The sequence below is a fragment of the Marmota marmota genome, unplaced genomic scaffold, assembly GCF_001458135.2.
Source record: "Marmota marmota marmota unplaced genomic scaffold, marMar, whole genome shotgun sequence".
Taxonomy (NCBI): Eukaryota; Metazoa; Chordata; class Mammalia; order Rodentia; family Sciuridae; genus Marmota; species Marmota marmota.
The window spans coordinates 14,448,926-14,465,641 of NW_026000240.1; the positions used below are offsets into that span (position 1 = coordinate 14,448,926).

The window sequence follows — 16,716 nt, forward strand, 5'->3', positions numbered from 1 at the left end:
AGTTCTCGGTGGACACATCTTTGTTTGTATGCGGTGCTGAGGATCGAACCCGGGCCACAGGTATGCCAGGCGAGCGTGCTACCACTTGAGCCACATCCCCAGCCCTGATTTAATTATTTTAACTTATTTTTTTATTTTCTGGAAGCTGGGGATCAAACGCAGGGCCCCACATGTGCTGAGCACTCACTCTGCTGCTGACATATACCCCCAGCGCCTCCCCTAGATTTAAAAGAACATTCAAGGAAGGATTTTGTTTTATATTTTGAAAGTTGTTCTAGGCCCTGAGAAACTAACATCTTCTGTGAAGTAGCAGATGCACCCAAGCTACTACAGGGATGGTCATTCACTAAAGCAGTCTTTGTGGCATGTGGCATTTGTATATCCTATGGTTTGGTGAGCAGGAGTCTCCAAAGGTTAGCCCACTTGACTGTCTCCTTTCTTGATTCTTTCTAGACTCACAACTAGCTCTGCCTTCCACCCCCACTCTGTGTCTACCACAACCACCACTGCCTCCTATGATATCAGACTTTCAGAGGAAGTCAGAAAAGGGTAGTCCTGCAGATAATGGTAGAATGGGGAAAGGGTCCAAGGCACGCAGCTGGTGTTTAAGAAACATCTGTACAATGAATAAATGAATGAATGAATGATTTGCGGTGAGGCTTCTAGAATGAGTAACTTGGAAAGAAGGAAGAAGACAGAAGGAGCTGGGTGAGGTAGGACACTGCTCAAGATGGATGTTCAGGAGCTGCCCATTGGTAGTGGAGAGCAACAAGCAGAATCCCAGGACCTGACACTATTGGGAACTTTTCTTCCTAGTTCTGCTAGCCAGAGAGCATAACCAACCTCTTTATTCTCACAGGACCATTATTCTGCTCATTCTTCACCTGATTAAGTGGGATGAGAAGCATGGGGTTGGTGGGTTTGGGTGGGACATTGCTAAATCCGCCACACTGCTTCACAAACCTCAGATGTTTGTATGATACCCAGCGATTCAGGTTTTTTGTTTGTTTAGTTTTTATTTTGGTGGTGCTGGGGATCAGATCCTAACCCACCTGATCCCACAGGAAGCTAGCTCCCTGGCAAATAGAACTCCTGATGTGAAATACACAATCAGCTCTATACCCAGATTAACTGCTTTGTCACTGATATAGCTGCAAACATCCTAGAAATGAATGCTCACCCTGCCTGTCAGGGTCTATCTATTCTAATTTTCCATCCTGATCTTGGAAAACTAGAGAAAGGACCAATTACCCCAGCGTTAGTGGGAGCCCCATTTGTACTTAAAGAGGAATCACACACAGGGGTATGGCCCCACCAGCAGCACAACCAGTGCTGACGATTAACCCAGATCAATAGTCTCAGAAGAAGAGGTCAAAGGTCCAATGGGCTCTGGGAACCCCAGACCACATTACTCTCCACCTTGACCAGCTTGACAGACAAGCTCGATTGCTCAGGCTGCTCCCTCTTAGTGCATTAGCAAAGAACTTCGGTGCTTGGAGCTAACCATCCTTTCCTCTACAATAAATACTTTAAAAAATGAAGTAAAGAACAACAAGCAGAACATAACAAGAAGAAACAAGAACAAAGCCAAGACAAGAGCTTTCTTTGCTGACTCATTTCTTATAAAGGTATATTCATAATTTGCAAATATCCACGAGAGGCTTCATTTCACAATGAGGGATGTGTAGGGGACTTTACTGGATGGCACATGGAAATCTGTATGGTTGAGAAAGAGAATACTCTAGGGCATGGCATAGCATCCCAACTCTTAGTTCCAGGGGACTCTGACTGCTAAACAATCTCAGAAGACCCCTGACATTAAAAAAAAAAAAATCAAAAAACAAAGGCCAGATGCTCCTGTGTACACATAAGCAACTCAGAAAAATCCTGTGTTGGTTTCCCATTGTTGTTATAACACATCATCACAAATTGTGTGTCTTAAAACAATACAAATTGATTTTCTTACAGTTCTGAAGTTTAGATGTCCAAAACAGGCTTCATGCACTAAAAGTAGGGTGGGTAGAGAGGGAGGCATTCCATCCAAAACTCAGGCGAATTTCTTCCCCCTCCTTTTCTTCTAGAGGCCACCTGTAATCCTGAGCTCCCCCAGCTCTGAAGCCTGCAAGGCTGCCTCCCTCTAAGCATTCCTCCTCAATCACTCTCCTCTTTGGTCTTCCAGTTTCCACTTTTAAGAATCCTAGTAATTACAGTGGCCCACCTAGATAATCCAGAATAGTGTCCCTATTTTAAGGTCTGCTATAAGTAACTTTAAATCCACCACCACCGTATTTCCCTTTGCCAGGTAACCCAACATATTCTCAGGTTACAGGAATTAGGATGTACACATTTGTGAGGAGCCACTATTCTATCACCCTTCCCTATAACTCCCAAGTCAATCAGATGACCTGCCTCTCTCTTTCCAAAGCTGCCTTTGGTAGCTAATCCCACCTAATTTCATCCATCTAAAAAGTTTTAGGAACAGCTCTAGAACTAAAACTCCCCAGGGAGGATCCTGGACATTTTAAGTGAGCACTGGGCAGGACTAAGATTTAATGGAAAGTGTATAGGCCTTAAAAGAAACACAATTGCTGACAAGTGAGAATTCCAGCAAATATATTGCACACAAGACAGATAATTACATTTTAAACTAGCAATGCCAGTAAACATAATACAAAACAATGTGGCACAAGTACTGAAAATTTGGATAGATTGATAGACTTTTTCGAAATCATTCTTAAGGGTAGTTTATTCCTCTTCCTTTCCACGGAAGCATATAAATGTATTCAATAAATAAGCAACAGAAGGACAATCAATCTAATATCAAAGTGACTATGGAGGTAATGCCAGGACTCAATTTGTGTGCTGACATTCAGGAATACAGAGGACTCAGGTCAGAGACTGGAGGTAACCTTCACATTAAAAAAATCCTTCAGCTATTAGGGAGAAAGAATCCTCTCTATTCTACACAAGGGAAGCAGATTGAAAATCGTAGTCCCTCAAGAATCCCAAAAACATTCTACAAGTTTTGAAGAAAGCTTTATTCCAAACTCCAGAGCTTACAACATATACATGCACAATGAATATTCATGTTAAGGAACTGAAATAAAGATGCACACCACATTCTCAAATTTTCTAAAATTGTTTTGAGTCACAGACAGGTAAATTAAAAATCCTTTCTGTATGACAATAACTTCAAAGGTAAATAATGGAAAAATAGGAAAGCTGACCCTTCCTTGTTGTCTTTACTTAAAGCATTTCATACTCAAGACAACCTGTAAGTGTTTGTCACAGGAACCTAAGAGGACATAGACTCTAGGAATGTAAGAAATGACCAAAAACTTCATATCCAAAAGGTACAGCTGAGTTTTGAACTTGGAAATATCTGCCTCTGAAGGTCAGCCATGTACCACGATGACACATTGACTCCCAAATGAAGATGGGTGAGGGTGCTTTGAGTTCTTCATGGATATTATATACAACATGGAGCAGTATTCAGAACATACCTAGATGTACGCATTGCAGAGAAGTCCTTCTTAATCTAGTCTGTAGTTAGGACACAATTTTTCATCTCACAGATTCTTACAGTAGTAATTAAATGATCCTTGTTTTGTATCATGTGTGTTTTCAAACTGCTATTAAAGATCCTTACTCAGCAGTCTTTGCATCTTTTGTCATTTCACTGTTAATACTCGACAGACATGGGCAGCCTGAGGAAAACGCAGACGGTCCTATGGAACACAAACCACAGCAACATATGGCACGCATTTACTTCTAGCAAACTGTGTTTCTTAACCTCTGGGTGTCGCTCCACCGTTCCCTCATAAGGCCACTAATTTCCAAGAAAGGTTCCCTTTCCAAAAATGAGGCAACAGGCCCCACATGTGTTGTAGGCCACTCAGGTGCATGGAGTAGTTAGCATTTAGCACATGCTTTCTGGCACTATCCTGTGTTGGTGAGCTGTCTCCCCTCAATTGTCAGCCCCTCAAGGGCAAGTGCCATGCCTGCCATCTCACTTTACTAGCTGTGCATGGCAGAGTGACAACTGTCATGTAGATGGCATGAATGGTCTATAAATAGCTCTTGTAGGTAAGTCTCCTAACTACATTGTGACATTTGCCACATCTTCAGATGAGGCTAAGCAGTTAGCTAGAATCACACACTGGTAGGCAATATTTTCCTCTTGCCCAGAGAGGGAAGTATTCACTCCTTGCCTTGCACTACTTAATTTTTTTCTCAGATTCATATTCCAAAGCTCAATGCTTTTGACCTCTTTATAAAAACAATTGTCATTTAATGCTTTTTATACATGTTCAAGGCACTCTTCTACCTAACAACTCCATGGGACAGACACTATTTTTTATATTTGTTTACAGATAAGGAAACCGAGGCCTGGAAAGATGAACTCATTCAAAACCACAGGGCTGGTCTATGGCAGCAATGAGATCGGAACCTAGGAAGTGTGGTTCCAGAGTGCATGAATAAAGGTCTATAGAGATCCTTGCTCAGGACATGTGAGCAGTTTGTTCAGCGAGGAAAAAAAAAAAAAGTGTGCTTGCTGCTCTCCATGTGATTTATTTGATTATATTCTAAAACCTTTCCTCATGCCAGTAGAACTCCATGTTAAGTACTATACTAAATTTTTCTGTACTGAATACATACGCAATGCTACCTTGACTGATGTGTACAGTGCCCCAAGATGTTGTTTGCTTGCTTTGGGAGGGAAAGACCTGAAAGTGTTGCCTAGGCACAGAAGTGTCTACACTCACACCCCAAGTCTTTCTTGGGGATCTTCATGTTTCTTATGCAAGAATGCTCCCTGTCTGAAATATTTCCATTTTCCCTCTTTACCTGAGCCTTTTAATTTTTTCATTTCCAGCTACTTTTTCTTCAAGCATAGGGCAAGCAAGCACTTGCTTGCAATGTAATGTTTGACACTTTTCATGTTTTTATTTCAGTTGTCTTCCAACATGTCAGTAAACATCCATACATATTGTAAAGATTTAAAATTTGGGGTGTGTATACATGAATCAACAGGAGTTATGAATTATGTATATCCCAAGCCTATATAAATTAGATTTTAAAGAACAAGCATCACAGTAGTCAAGCAGATCATAATACAACATTCCATGTGAAATGTTCAAACTACCTTGAATAAATTATCCATAAGTTAACACTCTCATTAGAATGGCATATTTATTATCTCTGGGTTTGTGATGTTGCTTTAATGCATTTTGACTAACTGTTCTAATGGCACATTAAGAAGCTATTTCAGGCCTTTCCCCCCCTATTGGAAATTGCAGACTTTTATTTATGTTTGAACTAAAATAATAGAATGTTAAAAACAATCAGCCACTTTCCGATGTAGAACACCATTTTATTCTGCCCAGAAACATTTAACTAAAGCAGGATATAACTTTAGTAATTATTTTTGCACAGAATGACTCTAAAATTAATAGCCAATTGTAAGACTGTTTAAAAACTGGAAGACTGACAATCAAAACAATCTTAAATGCTTTGTTTATGTGTTGAAAAGGAGTGGTTCTTTAATTCCCTGACACACATTAAACTGATTTCACTGACTTTCTGTACTGGGGTTTAACATAGTCAAGTGCTTGAGGTTATGTAAAATAAATAATCTTGAGATCTTATTGCAAATGTTTGCAATTTATGATGTAAACTGATTTGTGAAGAAAAAACAGGATCCCGTGTTGTTGAAGCCAAAAAGGCATTTTTCAGAAATCAAAATAGTTCCGAAATTTGAGCATTACATTTTACTAAAGCATTACCATCTGAGATGCTAAAAAGTTATAAATCTGGGGGCGGGGAACTCAACAATAGATGAATATCCCTTCAGCTCCAAGCAAAGGCCTCCGATCTTCTTAGGACTCTTGGCTTATAGGGTCCTTAACACTAATCACGTCCTGGATAATCTCTTTTAACTGACTTTTCCCCAAGCATGGATTCTGTAACGTTGGCGGAGGTAGGGGGTGGGCTGCACTCCTTGAAGCATTCGGGGGCAAGGATCCCAAAACAATACGCACGTCGGGGCCGTCGGGCCTTATCCAAAGGGAAGATTTCCTAGGCCCCTCTCTCAGGATGGTTCAGGGAAGTCGGATTTGGACCCAGTTCATTCAGACGCCCGCAGGAGAGTTTGGGCCGCGGCGATACGGGAAAGCCTGCCTTGCGTGAGCGTGCTCGGAAGCCTGGACCCTAAGGGCCCTGCTCAATGGGGACCTGCAAGCGGCCGCTAGCCTCCGAGGGGCACGAAGCGCGGGGCACGAGGGAGCGTCAGTCCTACACACCACTCCGGCGGGTCCCGCAGGTCTCAGCCCGCGCCTGCAGCCCTCAGACTCCAGGCCATGCGGGTGCGGTCCAGGTCCTGGCCGGTTGGCCCGCACGCACCTCGGCCTCGGCTCCTCACAGCTCAGCGGCAGGGCGCCTCCAGGGTTCCACGGAGCCGCCCTCTCCCCTGCCCCGGGGGCCCTGGGCACTGAACCACGTCCGGGCGGGGTTAGGGCTGGGGCTGGAGCCTGCGGGTTCGGACGCCTAACCCCAGCGGCTACTGAGCTCGCCCGAGGCCTCAGGCCGCAGTGGGCGACGAGGCCCCTTCGGGGCGCACCACGCCCGGGGGCAGATGCTTATTAAACACGCTGCAGAGTTCATCCGCCGCGAAACCCGCCAGGCCTGGCGCTGCAGGCCGCAAGCCCAGTCCCCTGGCCTTTGGGAGCAGAAACGCATTGCCCACATCTGGACTGCCGGGGCAACTCGGAGCGCGAGCTCGGGCCGGGGCACGGCTGGTTGGTGACAGCGGGGAGCGCGGTGACAGGGCGAGAGGTTGGCCGCGCGATTCCAGGCACTTCCCAGCTGGGGACGCCGGCGGCCAGAGGGGACACACACACACACACACACACACACACACACACACACACCCTTCGCGAAGGGTCACCACATCCTAAATAAAGCCCGGGCTGGCCAAGTCTGTGTCTTTGCGTCTCTGCTCATCCGATGACGCTCAGCTCTTCTAAGCGTAACTAGTGGGATTTCTTCCAAAGGGGCCAAGAGATGGGGAGACCAAGCTCCTGTGTAGTTTGAGGACCAGCAAGGACGAGCTTTTCCTAAAACACCGTCCTCTGTTCTGCTTTTGAACTGTACCTACAAGGCGATGAACAGAAAAGAGAGGTGGGGGATTCGCCTCCACTGCGCTTCGCCCACTCGCAAGCCAGCGACAGAACACAATTCAAACCCAGGTGGATTCCGCGTGATCACTCTTTTCTTCCTCCCAAAATGTCCTCAAATAAACTTCAAGGGCGACAGCATAGCAAAATAAAAAACGAAAAACTGTCTTGGGGAAGGAGATTATTCTACTCTGTTATTTTACATATTACCTGTTCCCTTAAGAACTTGGCATAACCGGTATCTAGACTGGGTGCATTCCGTGGGGTGGGAGGAGAAGCGCTGATGGTGGAGAGCCACAGAGCACAGAGCCACAACTCACCCCCAGACTGCTGCACGTAAGAGCACAGGAGAGTGCTTTTGCAAGTTGGTATATTCGAAATATAGTTACACATTCATCAACAAGGAAGAAGAAAAGACTATCCTGGATATTTTAATAGTAACAGGAACAAAGATGACGCGAACCCCATCAAATGAAACAATGCTATTTTCATTCAATTGATCGCAAAGTGTCTTCGATTAATAACTTGGCACTTATTTAAAAGGTTTAACAGAGGTGGAGCTGAGACATTTTGTACTGACAACACGTCATGAGATAACAGCATCTTCTTTTGTTTAAAATAACTTAATACACTAGAAAAAATATGGCAAATATAAATAATTTTGTTTTCATGGAGAACAAATAGTTACAAAGCTCAACCGCATACCAAAGTTCAGTTAGAAGAGCTTTTCCTCTTTCTTGTAAATTAGAAGGAAACACACACACACACACACACACACACACACACACACAACTAAGAGGCCTGCTAGAGAATCCGGATGCCGATTGCTTAGTCGAGCATATCCCAGCATATCCCGGTTTAAATAGCTACATGAATTGAAACAAACAACCAAAAAAAGATTACTTGAATAGATACACCTTTGTGAGATAAAATGCAAATGTTGAAAGTCAACCATCAGTTCACACATTATAGCCAAAATAAATTTTGTTTGTGTGTATCAACATATTTTACACAAACCTAGTGCCTGTATCTAGCTGGGTGTTGTTTAAGGTGAATTTGACAGGATAGAGAGGGGGAAATAAAGCAGTGTCCTCAAATAGGACTTCAGGAAATCAGCAAGAGGGAATACAAGAAAAGGGGGGTGTAGCAAACTAACACTGGTGGAGCGCCTACTAGGTGTCCCAGGATGCAAGGTGGTATACCATCATTATTTCATTTGGCCTTCTTTCTTTTTCTTTTCCCCACATTTTCTGCCCAGTTCTATCTTCTTGATACAACCAGAGTGTAACTTTTCCCCATTTCGATGTTTTCATTTTTCTGTGCCTCCCCAGGATCAAAGATGAGGCCAAAAAAATCTACACATTTTATATATATACATATATGTCTATATGTATATGTATAAATTTTCAGACGCTTTTCTATTGAAGATGAAAATGAAGTGCGTGTACATGAGTGATGGTGGCAGGGGGAAGACACCATCAATGGAATACAAGTAACATGCAAACCAGAATTTACTGTCGCAGTTCGGACAGTTCTGCCATCATTTCTCAGAATCATTGTCTGTGGCATCACTGCATTGTATTAACATCATTTTTTTCCCTTCCTTCGTTTTCATACTGTCTTCCCTCTTCTTGCTCTTCCATACGTGGTGGGTTTAAACTCAAAGCATCTGATTCAACGTAAAAGGAGGCCCGCCTCTCTTATCAAATTTCTCGTATTAAAGTGAACTTCGCAGAAAAGGTCAGTTTCAAAACCTGTGAACTTCCCAGCTGCGCACTTTATTCATCTTAATTCTTTAAATAAGTATACCTCTTCCTTCTGTTTTTGCCTTCTTCTTAGCCCATTAAAAAAACATACATTTAAGTTGGTAACTCCCTCCCCCCTCTCTCTCGAGATTCGTCCTGGTTATTTCCCCTTATTTTTACATGTATAAAATACTTTAATTTTTAAAATTGTTTTGCTCCGTTTTTCACTCTCCGATTTCAGCTTATCCCAAACAGCAATAAGAAGTTTTTGTTCTCCTTCTCTCGCTCTCTCTCTCTCTGGTTTGTCTTTTCTATCTTGTATTTCCTCGTTTTATATTGTCAACAAGATTTTGTTTCTATGCAAGAATCCATCGTTGCAGCTTTGCTGAGCCGCACTGCGCTGTGCCAGCATTCCCTTGTCCAGTCTCTTTCCAGACTCCCGCAAACCAGCTCCTATAAAGCCTTCTAGGCCCACGGTCGGTGGGTGGCCAGGAGCTACGGGACTGGCGTGCCTTGTGCAGCCCGGGATCCCGTGCAGAGCCCGGCGCTCAGAGTCAGGGATGCAGAGAGACAAGGGGCGGCCAGCGTGGCGGAAGAGGGCGGCGTCGGAGGTCTGCAGGGCAGCGAGGAGCAGCGGGGCGAGGCGGTGCGGGCGCGCCCNNGGGGGGGTAGGGAGGGGAGTGCGGCTGAGATCTTGTCTGGAGTGTGACTTTCTCAGCCTGTTGCTGAAACTGGGGCACCATATGCGTACTGCAGTGTCAGGGGTCTTCAGGATTCACTCAATGTGGGGCTTTTCCCTGAGCCCCCGGCTCCCTGTCTGCAGAAATGAGGCTGCTCCTTGGGGAGTGGGGCGGATGAATGAGAGGGCCATCTATTTATATTGCTAGAACATGACTTCTGTCCCACTATTAAAGCTCTGAAGTGCCAACAAGCAAGCCACAAAACTTTTGTGACACTTAGGGAAATTATTGTATCTTCACCATAATTGACATAATTGTGAATCAGTACTTCTAACTTTTCCTACCATAAGAATTACCTGGGAATCTTGTTAAAATGCAGATTCTGAATCTGCATTATTGAGTCCTGAGATTCTGAGTTTCTAAATATCTCCCAGGTAGTGCTGATATTGCTGGCCTTGGATCTCCCACTTTGAGTAGTACCAATTTCCTCTGGAGTTCCTCCCTCCCTCTTTCTTCAATCATTCTCTCTTATTTCAAAAGCCCACAACCAGATGCCAGAGTCCTGTGGTGCCAAGAGAGTTAAAATCTCCCTAACACTAACTCTTAATATAGGAGCTCACCCAGGTGTCTCCCCAGTCTAGGGTGCAGGCAACTAGAGCTAATTCTTGACATCACAGTCTTGCTGAGTAGGGGTCCTGGCTGAGGATGGGGAAGGTCAGGCACTGGTTGGGAAAGGATTTTGCCCTCAGGCTTGGAAAGCGGGGAGTTCAGAGCACTGGGATTTCCCAGGATTAAATCATTGCTGCAGGCTGTCCTTTTAAAATGTAGTCTTAAAGGTTTCTTTATGGCTAAGAAAGGGATTGTGGAGGCTGGGCAGCCCGGGGAAGACCAAACCTTCCCTCTCCATTAGAGATGAAGCTTTGTTTCCACAGAAGCTTTTTAAAAACAAGTCTGAGTTGGTAGTATTTGTATTTATTTATTTTCTTTCTGTGGGAGACATTTAATGCGACTAAAAGGTAGAAAATACCTATAAGAAAATATTCAGAGAGCTTCCTTAGAAGTGCCTGAGGACTAACCTGTGTGTTGGATTTGACAAAATCTTAATCAAAAGGCCTTTCCTTCCTCTCCCCAAGTGCAATCTTCAGTGCATTTTGAAAGTATCAGTTACTACTCTCAGGCCCCTGCCGGCTTCCCATGAAAACATGACTAAGAATTCAGGACCATGACACGGTATAGGTTCTTAAAGAAAAATGGGTCCACTATATCATTCTGATTCTTCAACTGTGTGGACATTAGGGCTCAGAGATAGGGGGACATTCAACAGTCCAATCAAACATTCAGGTCTTTTCACATTTAAAAATAGCTGGAAGAGTCTGTACTTGCCTGCTGAAATGGCATCCGTAAAGCACCTACATTGACATAGGGTGCAACCCTACAAGCTTCAAACTGGCTAGCGGCCCCTATGAGGACACCTGTGAAAACAGGGAAACAAAACACAATGTGGGGTTGACATTTCCAGTGTTGTTCTCCAGGTTTCCGAATTGTACAAGCTAGAACTGATTCCTTCGAAATTGTATGGTTACCTTTCTAAACTTCTGTCATACTTAAAATAAATGTAACTTACTCCCAAACTTTAGGACTTTCTGTCCTTCTCAAATCAAGGACCATCAATGTCTGAAATTTGTTTTGTTTTCCTAACAACAATAACCCCCTTTTTCACTTAGAATATCAAATGTTTCTTGTAGGAGAAACATACCTTTGTGCAGTTGATTTTCTTGTTTTCTACATTTAGCTCTTCGATTTTGAAACCAAACCTACAAGTTGGGGGGGGGGGAGGAAACACCTAGATGTTATGACTCAAAAAATGTTTTACATTACAAAAGAAAATTACAACAACAACAAATCAAAGAGCAGTGTTTAGGTAAGAGTTGGGAGATATAACAAGCGGTCTTTGAATTATATAAAATAGCCTCAATTTCCAAAATTAAAAATGTAAGTAAATGACAAAATAGAAAGGTTTCATAGACTTTTGCAAGATAAAAACATTTCCTGGCAAATAATTATTGGTCCTGGTTTCATCTTTCCATAGAGTCCCCAAGGCCTAAAACTCTCTCTGGTACCTGACACCACAGTGATAATGGGTTTAAATGTTTGCTCAGTTAAAACCTGAGAGGAATGGGCTAAGTAATAGCTTGTAACATTAATTAGCTTCATCTTGAAGAAAAACCAAACACTAAAGCAAATAATGCCTCTTTTGGGGGGAGGGATATTGTAAGGAGGGAGAGGTAATTAGTGTCATATAGGGCTCACTACAAAGAAGTTGAGAATTTTCTCTGCTCCTCTGTGCAGCAGAGGGTAACAAAGTAGCAGAATACTTGTGCCATTATCATGATAATCTAATTTGCTTCTATAGAAAAAGCCGAGGCTTCCAGTTAGGACAGTAGGGAAGCTTGTAGAAAATAGCTCTAAAACTTAAATGAAAGTATAAAAAAAATCAAGAGCAACAATAAGGTTCACTCCTTAAGAGAAACAGAACACTCTGTGAAAGTGGGTGGGGTGGGGGGAGTCCTGGGCTCTATTTTCTGGGTATTACCATCTTAAATAACTTGCCAACTTTTAGAAGCAGGGATGGCAGATTTTTAAAAATTCAAATAAAACTTGCTTTTATGCTCCAGGTCCAATAAATACAGCATATTGATTGATTTACAAATTAATGTTTTAAAACCCCATGAAAGGAAAATATTGCTTCAGAGCCTTTTCTGGTATGTGTTTGAAAGCAAGTGCTATAGTCAATGTAAATCTTCAAGTATTCCCCTGCTATTTAGTATAATAGAAGGGTGGATTTCATGCCACAGCGACGTTCTTTATGCAACTCACATGGCCTGAGGCTTCTTGACTCTTTTCCCCTGGAAGAATGGAATTGAGATAGTAATACTCCTAACTGTAATAATTATCATGGTTTTAAGGGGGTGTTGAGCCTCTAGAGATCTTAGTATGTAGAGCAAAGCTGGAGAGGCTCAGAAAGGGAGGCCCTGCTGTTGGTGCTATGATGACCAAGCCTGCCTATTATTACTCTTCTTCAACAGTATGGTGTTTCCCCCCACCCCTGATCCTATTACAAGATGCGGGGAAGCCCCATAAGAATTGCGCATAGTTCGCTACAGATGGTGGTCTCTGCGCCCAGAGACCCGGTGAGTATCTGTTACAGCCACACTTTGTAGCAGCTGCAGATGTTCGAGCCTAAAACTGCTCCATGTGTTCAAATAATGACCATCATTTTCTCCTCTTTTATTATTCGAACGGAAATACAATCTGAAACGTTTGAATTTGTTCCCCATAAAACTGGAAGGATTGTATGTATGTGCGCACATACATAATTTTCCCCTCTTAAATGCTCCCAAAGCCTACTTTTGCTATTACATCCACCTCAACATCCAATAAAGAAAATCTGCAATCATAACTTCATGGGGGATGGCACTGGTTGAGTTAAGGCTTCGGAAATGCCAACGGTAAAATCTGTGGGATGTTTTAAAATTTAAAATCTCTTTCCTTCGGCAGGTTCCGTTTCCTTGCCTTGAATAAGCGAACAAAGAGTGACCAAATGCATTTATTTCTCCACTGTTTCACACACGGTTTGGGATTGACCGCTAACAGTAGACTGTAAATTTCTGCACTTAACAGTTGCTAATTTCCTTTATAGCCTGTACATCTATAAACCTAATTGGCATATCCGCTTGGCAAACCTAGACCCCGGAACAGACCCTCAACGAAAACCCGACTCGGGCGAGTAAGATACTCTTTGTAACTTTTTAAAGGCATCCAGAGATAAAACGTTTTCCGTGGGATTTTTTTTTAAGCCTTATAAAAGTAGGCCCATTAGGATTAAACCACATTAAAGCCAGAGCGATGCGAGGGGGGGGGGGGTGGTTTATAGAAACTCTGGGAGCAAGCCCAGCACAGCTCTCTTCTGTGGGGAACATATGTTGAGATGGGATGGGGGGAAGGGGCCATAGGACTAAGATCTACTCTAGAAAATAAGACCCTAGTACAGACATTCCTCCCCTTTTCACCTCATATCAGACACTCGTGTGTGTCCCCCACCTGCCTGTCCCACCCAAGGCATATCGCTCTGGGCTCCCTGGTCGCAGCCCAGACCTCACAGTCCAGTACCTGCACTCTGGCCTCCGACAGCCCCAGTCGCTGGCTCAGTTCCTCGCGCATGAAGGCATCCGGATAGTGGGTCTCGTCAAAAAGCCTCTCCAGCTCGTTGAGTTGTTCCAGGGTGAAATTGGTCCGACTTCGCCTCTGCTTGATTTTGGTCTGGCCTTCGTCCTCCATTCCTTTAGCATCCTCTTTGCGATCCTTCAACTCGGGGGACACTGGAGAGGGCACCACATATCGGACCACACGTGTGTCCATGCACACATACACCAACATATACACAGACAAAAACAGCACAGCAAACCCCATTACCAGATTTTCCTCAAAGAGGGGTAGAGGATCCTAACCCTTCGTGGAATCCCTGTCCTGCCCCTTGCCCTGCGGGGAGGAAGAGGATACAAGAGACGCACAAAGGTCACGTCTCAGAGGCTGCCAGTGGGCTTATGGCCACCCATCTCCTCCGCAATTTGGCCTAGGCTCACCGCCCCCACTATCCCTCGCTTAGTCTCCTGCCTTCTCCCGCAAACACCAAATGTGTTCCACTCACCCTCTCCCGCACTCACTTTCCCACGCACTCACAGAAACCACAACCACAAGCGCCGCGCCCGGCCTCTCCCAGAGCGCGCTCTGGGTAGAAGGGCGCGGCGAGTCAGGGACTGGTCTTTCACTCCAGCCATTCCCAGAGTGCGGGCCTGTTGTCAGGCCAGCTCTCGCTGCCGCTAGCCTTTTGCCTCCCGCAAACTTGCTGGTCTAATTTAGGAGCAATTGGGCCGAAGGATCGAAGGATCGTAAAGGCAGATTAAGACCCCGGTGCTGCGCTGCGCAGGAAGCCGGCATCCCCCGGTGCTCCGCGTTGCCCCAGGGCTGGGGCCAGACCTTGTGGATGGTTCCACCGGCAGCCGGGCAGTCCCAATCCCCTTGCGGGACCCGGGTACCAGGAGCACAGGAGCCCACGCCATGTTGGCGGCCTGGAGGGCTCGCCGCCCAAGCCCGGCCAGAGGCAAGAGGCGGAAAACCAGCCTCGGATGGTCCACGAAACCCACTGCTGCCTCTGTTCTGTTCTTCTCCCTACCCCGTGGAAACGTAGACTCGACCCTAAACGCTTAAACCCACAGAGATCAACAGGTTCAAGAGGAACATTCCCAATCCTCGGTTTCTATTGGTTGCTCAAAGCCTTTTCATGCACCCAGCAGCACGGATGTTTAATAAAATATGCATTTTTTTTTTTTTTACTCTGGGTCTGCACACATCCGTTGCTACTTTCCTGTTCTCTTCCCTTTAGAAACAGGAGCTCTGCGTGAATACACAGAGCCACTGAAATGTGTGTGTGTGTGTAATTAAAAAAAAATTAGGCCAAAGGACAGCGATCAGAGGAGTTGCACCCTAGTGCCGACCTGAATTTTCTCTGCGCCTGAGTCAGAGATTAGGGTATTTAAAGTATCAAAACAGAGTTTTAGATAGTCCTGTCTGTTTGCAGTTCTTCCCAATCTAGGATCCTGATCAACATAAGGGTTAAAAATCATTTGCAGAAAAGCCGATCTACAGAGAAATTAAAACTTGCCGCGAGCTCAGAAATTAACAATTTCAGAAACTGTGCTCACAGAGATTTCAGACCTGAATCTCCCAGTGTAGCACATTGATGAACCAAAGGCCTGGGGCTGTGGACCCAAGGTTGGGAGGTAGCGCTGGGCACCCTGACAGTTACCCTATCACTTTCCAAATTTAGGAGGACCTGGTGATGGTTCTGGGAAAAGAACAGCCATAGATCTCACTCCAGTCTAGCATTCTGGATAGGATAATCTTAAGTGTTGCCCGCATTTCTAGTTCTCAGATTTCGTTTTGTGGGCATTTGTTTTTCCTCCAGGAAGGAAGTAGATTAACATTATAGCAAACATTAGAGTCAATTTAATAGGGAAATAATCCTACTGATACTGCAGTGAAATTTAAACATGAAAACATATCATCAGATTCTGCCAAAGGGGCGGGAAGGCTTTGTTATTTCTTGTCATCCATACAGTGGATGCCCCTCAAAGTTTTGGGGCTTCAAAGAGAAAGAAGTCTACATTTCAAGTTGATTAATGGAGTTAATATAATTTCTATTTCGCCCCCAAATTTCCACTTAATGGCCTAAACAGGAACAGACCGTGTTATAAACAACTTAATTGCTTGCTTAAATATGTGATTCTACGCATGCCACATATTTTCTTAATTGGAAAAATATGGCTGTACACCAGTTACTGCAGTACCAAGTGCCAAATTAATTTTATTGTTCAACTCTTTTGAATTGGTACAGGACGCTTCACCATTTAGATAAAGCCATCTCCTAACACTTCCCTGGCACCAAAGGACCCCCTACACACACACACACACACACACACACACACACACACTGAAGAACCTGATAATTGGGAGTAGTAAAGGAATTGTGTAAAGCACAAGTCTCAAACAGGAACCTCAACGCCTCAGCCGGGAGCAGAGCTTATAGCCTGGACCTTAGTTCGCCTTGGCTCGGTTCTGCCTTGAAGGCGTAAAGCGAACGGGAAGTTTTAGTCCCCAAGATCCAGAGACTCAGGGTCTCTGCGGAGTTCCAGGGCTTTTAGCCACAGTTCCAAAGCCGGCAGCTTCAACCCGAGGTCGAAGCCTCTCTCCCCCTCAGGCCTCGGAAAGAGGCTCCCGCAAAGTCAGCGGAGACGCTAGCCTTAATCTGGCCGCCTGGCCCGCCCCTGCTAGCACCCCTTCTCGAAGCCCGCCCCAAGAACTTCCACGTCCACCCCTGGGCCGTCCGGGCTGCGGGCCCATCCTGCAGCTGCCAAAAACATGCATTTCGGTGCAATGGGAGCATCCAGGAAGAAGGATCCCAAATCTCACACCCTCCCCCGCACGAGGACCCCACCCACGACCGTGCACAACGCTGACTCCCAACCCCACGATCGCTCCAGTGCCCAGAGCCGGGTA

General features: G+C 44.7%; 1 protein-coding gene across 2 annotated transcripts; it reads right to left on the reverse strand.

Moving 5' to 3' along the window:
* Positions 1-10,938: 10,938 nt before the first annotated feature.
* Shox2 (short stature homeobox 2) lies at positions 10,939-14,907 on the reverse strand. 2 transcript variants are annotated; one of them, XM_048794382.1, is made up of 4 exons: positions 14,638-14,907; positions 13,771-13,979; positions 11,357-11,414; positions 10,939-11,072 (listed from the first exon to the last, which is right to left on the reverse strand). In XM_048794382.1, the coding sequence occupies exons 2-4, from the start codon at positions 13,936-13,938 to the stop codon at positions 10,954-10,956; spliced, it is 345 nt and encodes a 114-aa protein (XP_048650339.1). In that variant the 5' UTR covers positions 13,939-13,979; positions 14,638-14,907; the 3' UTR covers positions 10,939-10,953. The 2 variants fall into 2 exon arrangements, with proteins under 2 accessions (XP_048650339.1, XP_048650338.1); XM_048794381.1 differs by lacking the exon at positions 14,638-14,907 and having other exon boundaries at positions 13,771-14,284.
* Between the last annotated feature and the right edge of the window lie 1,809 nt (positions 14,908-16,716).

Excerpts from the sequence above, each read along its gene's own strand:
- Shox2 (XM_048794381.1), bottom strand. The coding sequence starts at position 14,070 with ATGGGGTTTGCTGTGCTGTTTTTGTCTGTGTATATGTTGGTGTATGTG. Across the intron at positions 11,415-13,770 it reads TGTCGGAGGCCAGAGTGCAG|GTTTGGTTTCAAAATCGAAG; the intron begins GTACTGGACTGT and ends CCCAACTTGTAG. Across the intron at positions 11,073-11,356 it reads AGAAAATCAACTGCACAAAG|GTGTCCTCATAGGGGCCGCT; the intron begins GTATGTTTCTCC and ends CTGTTTTCACAG.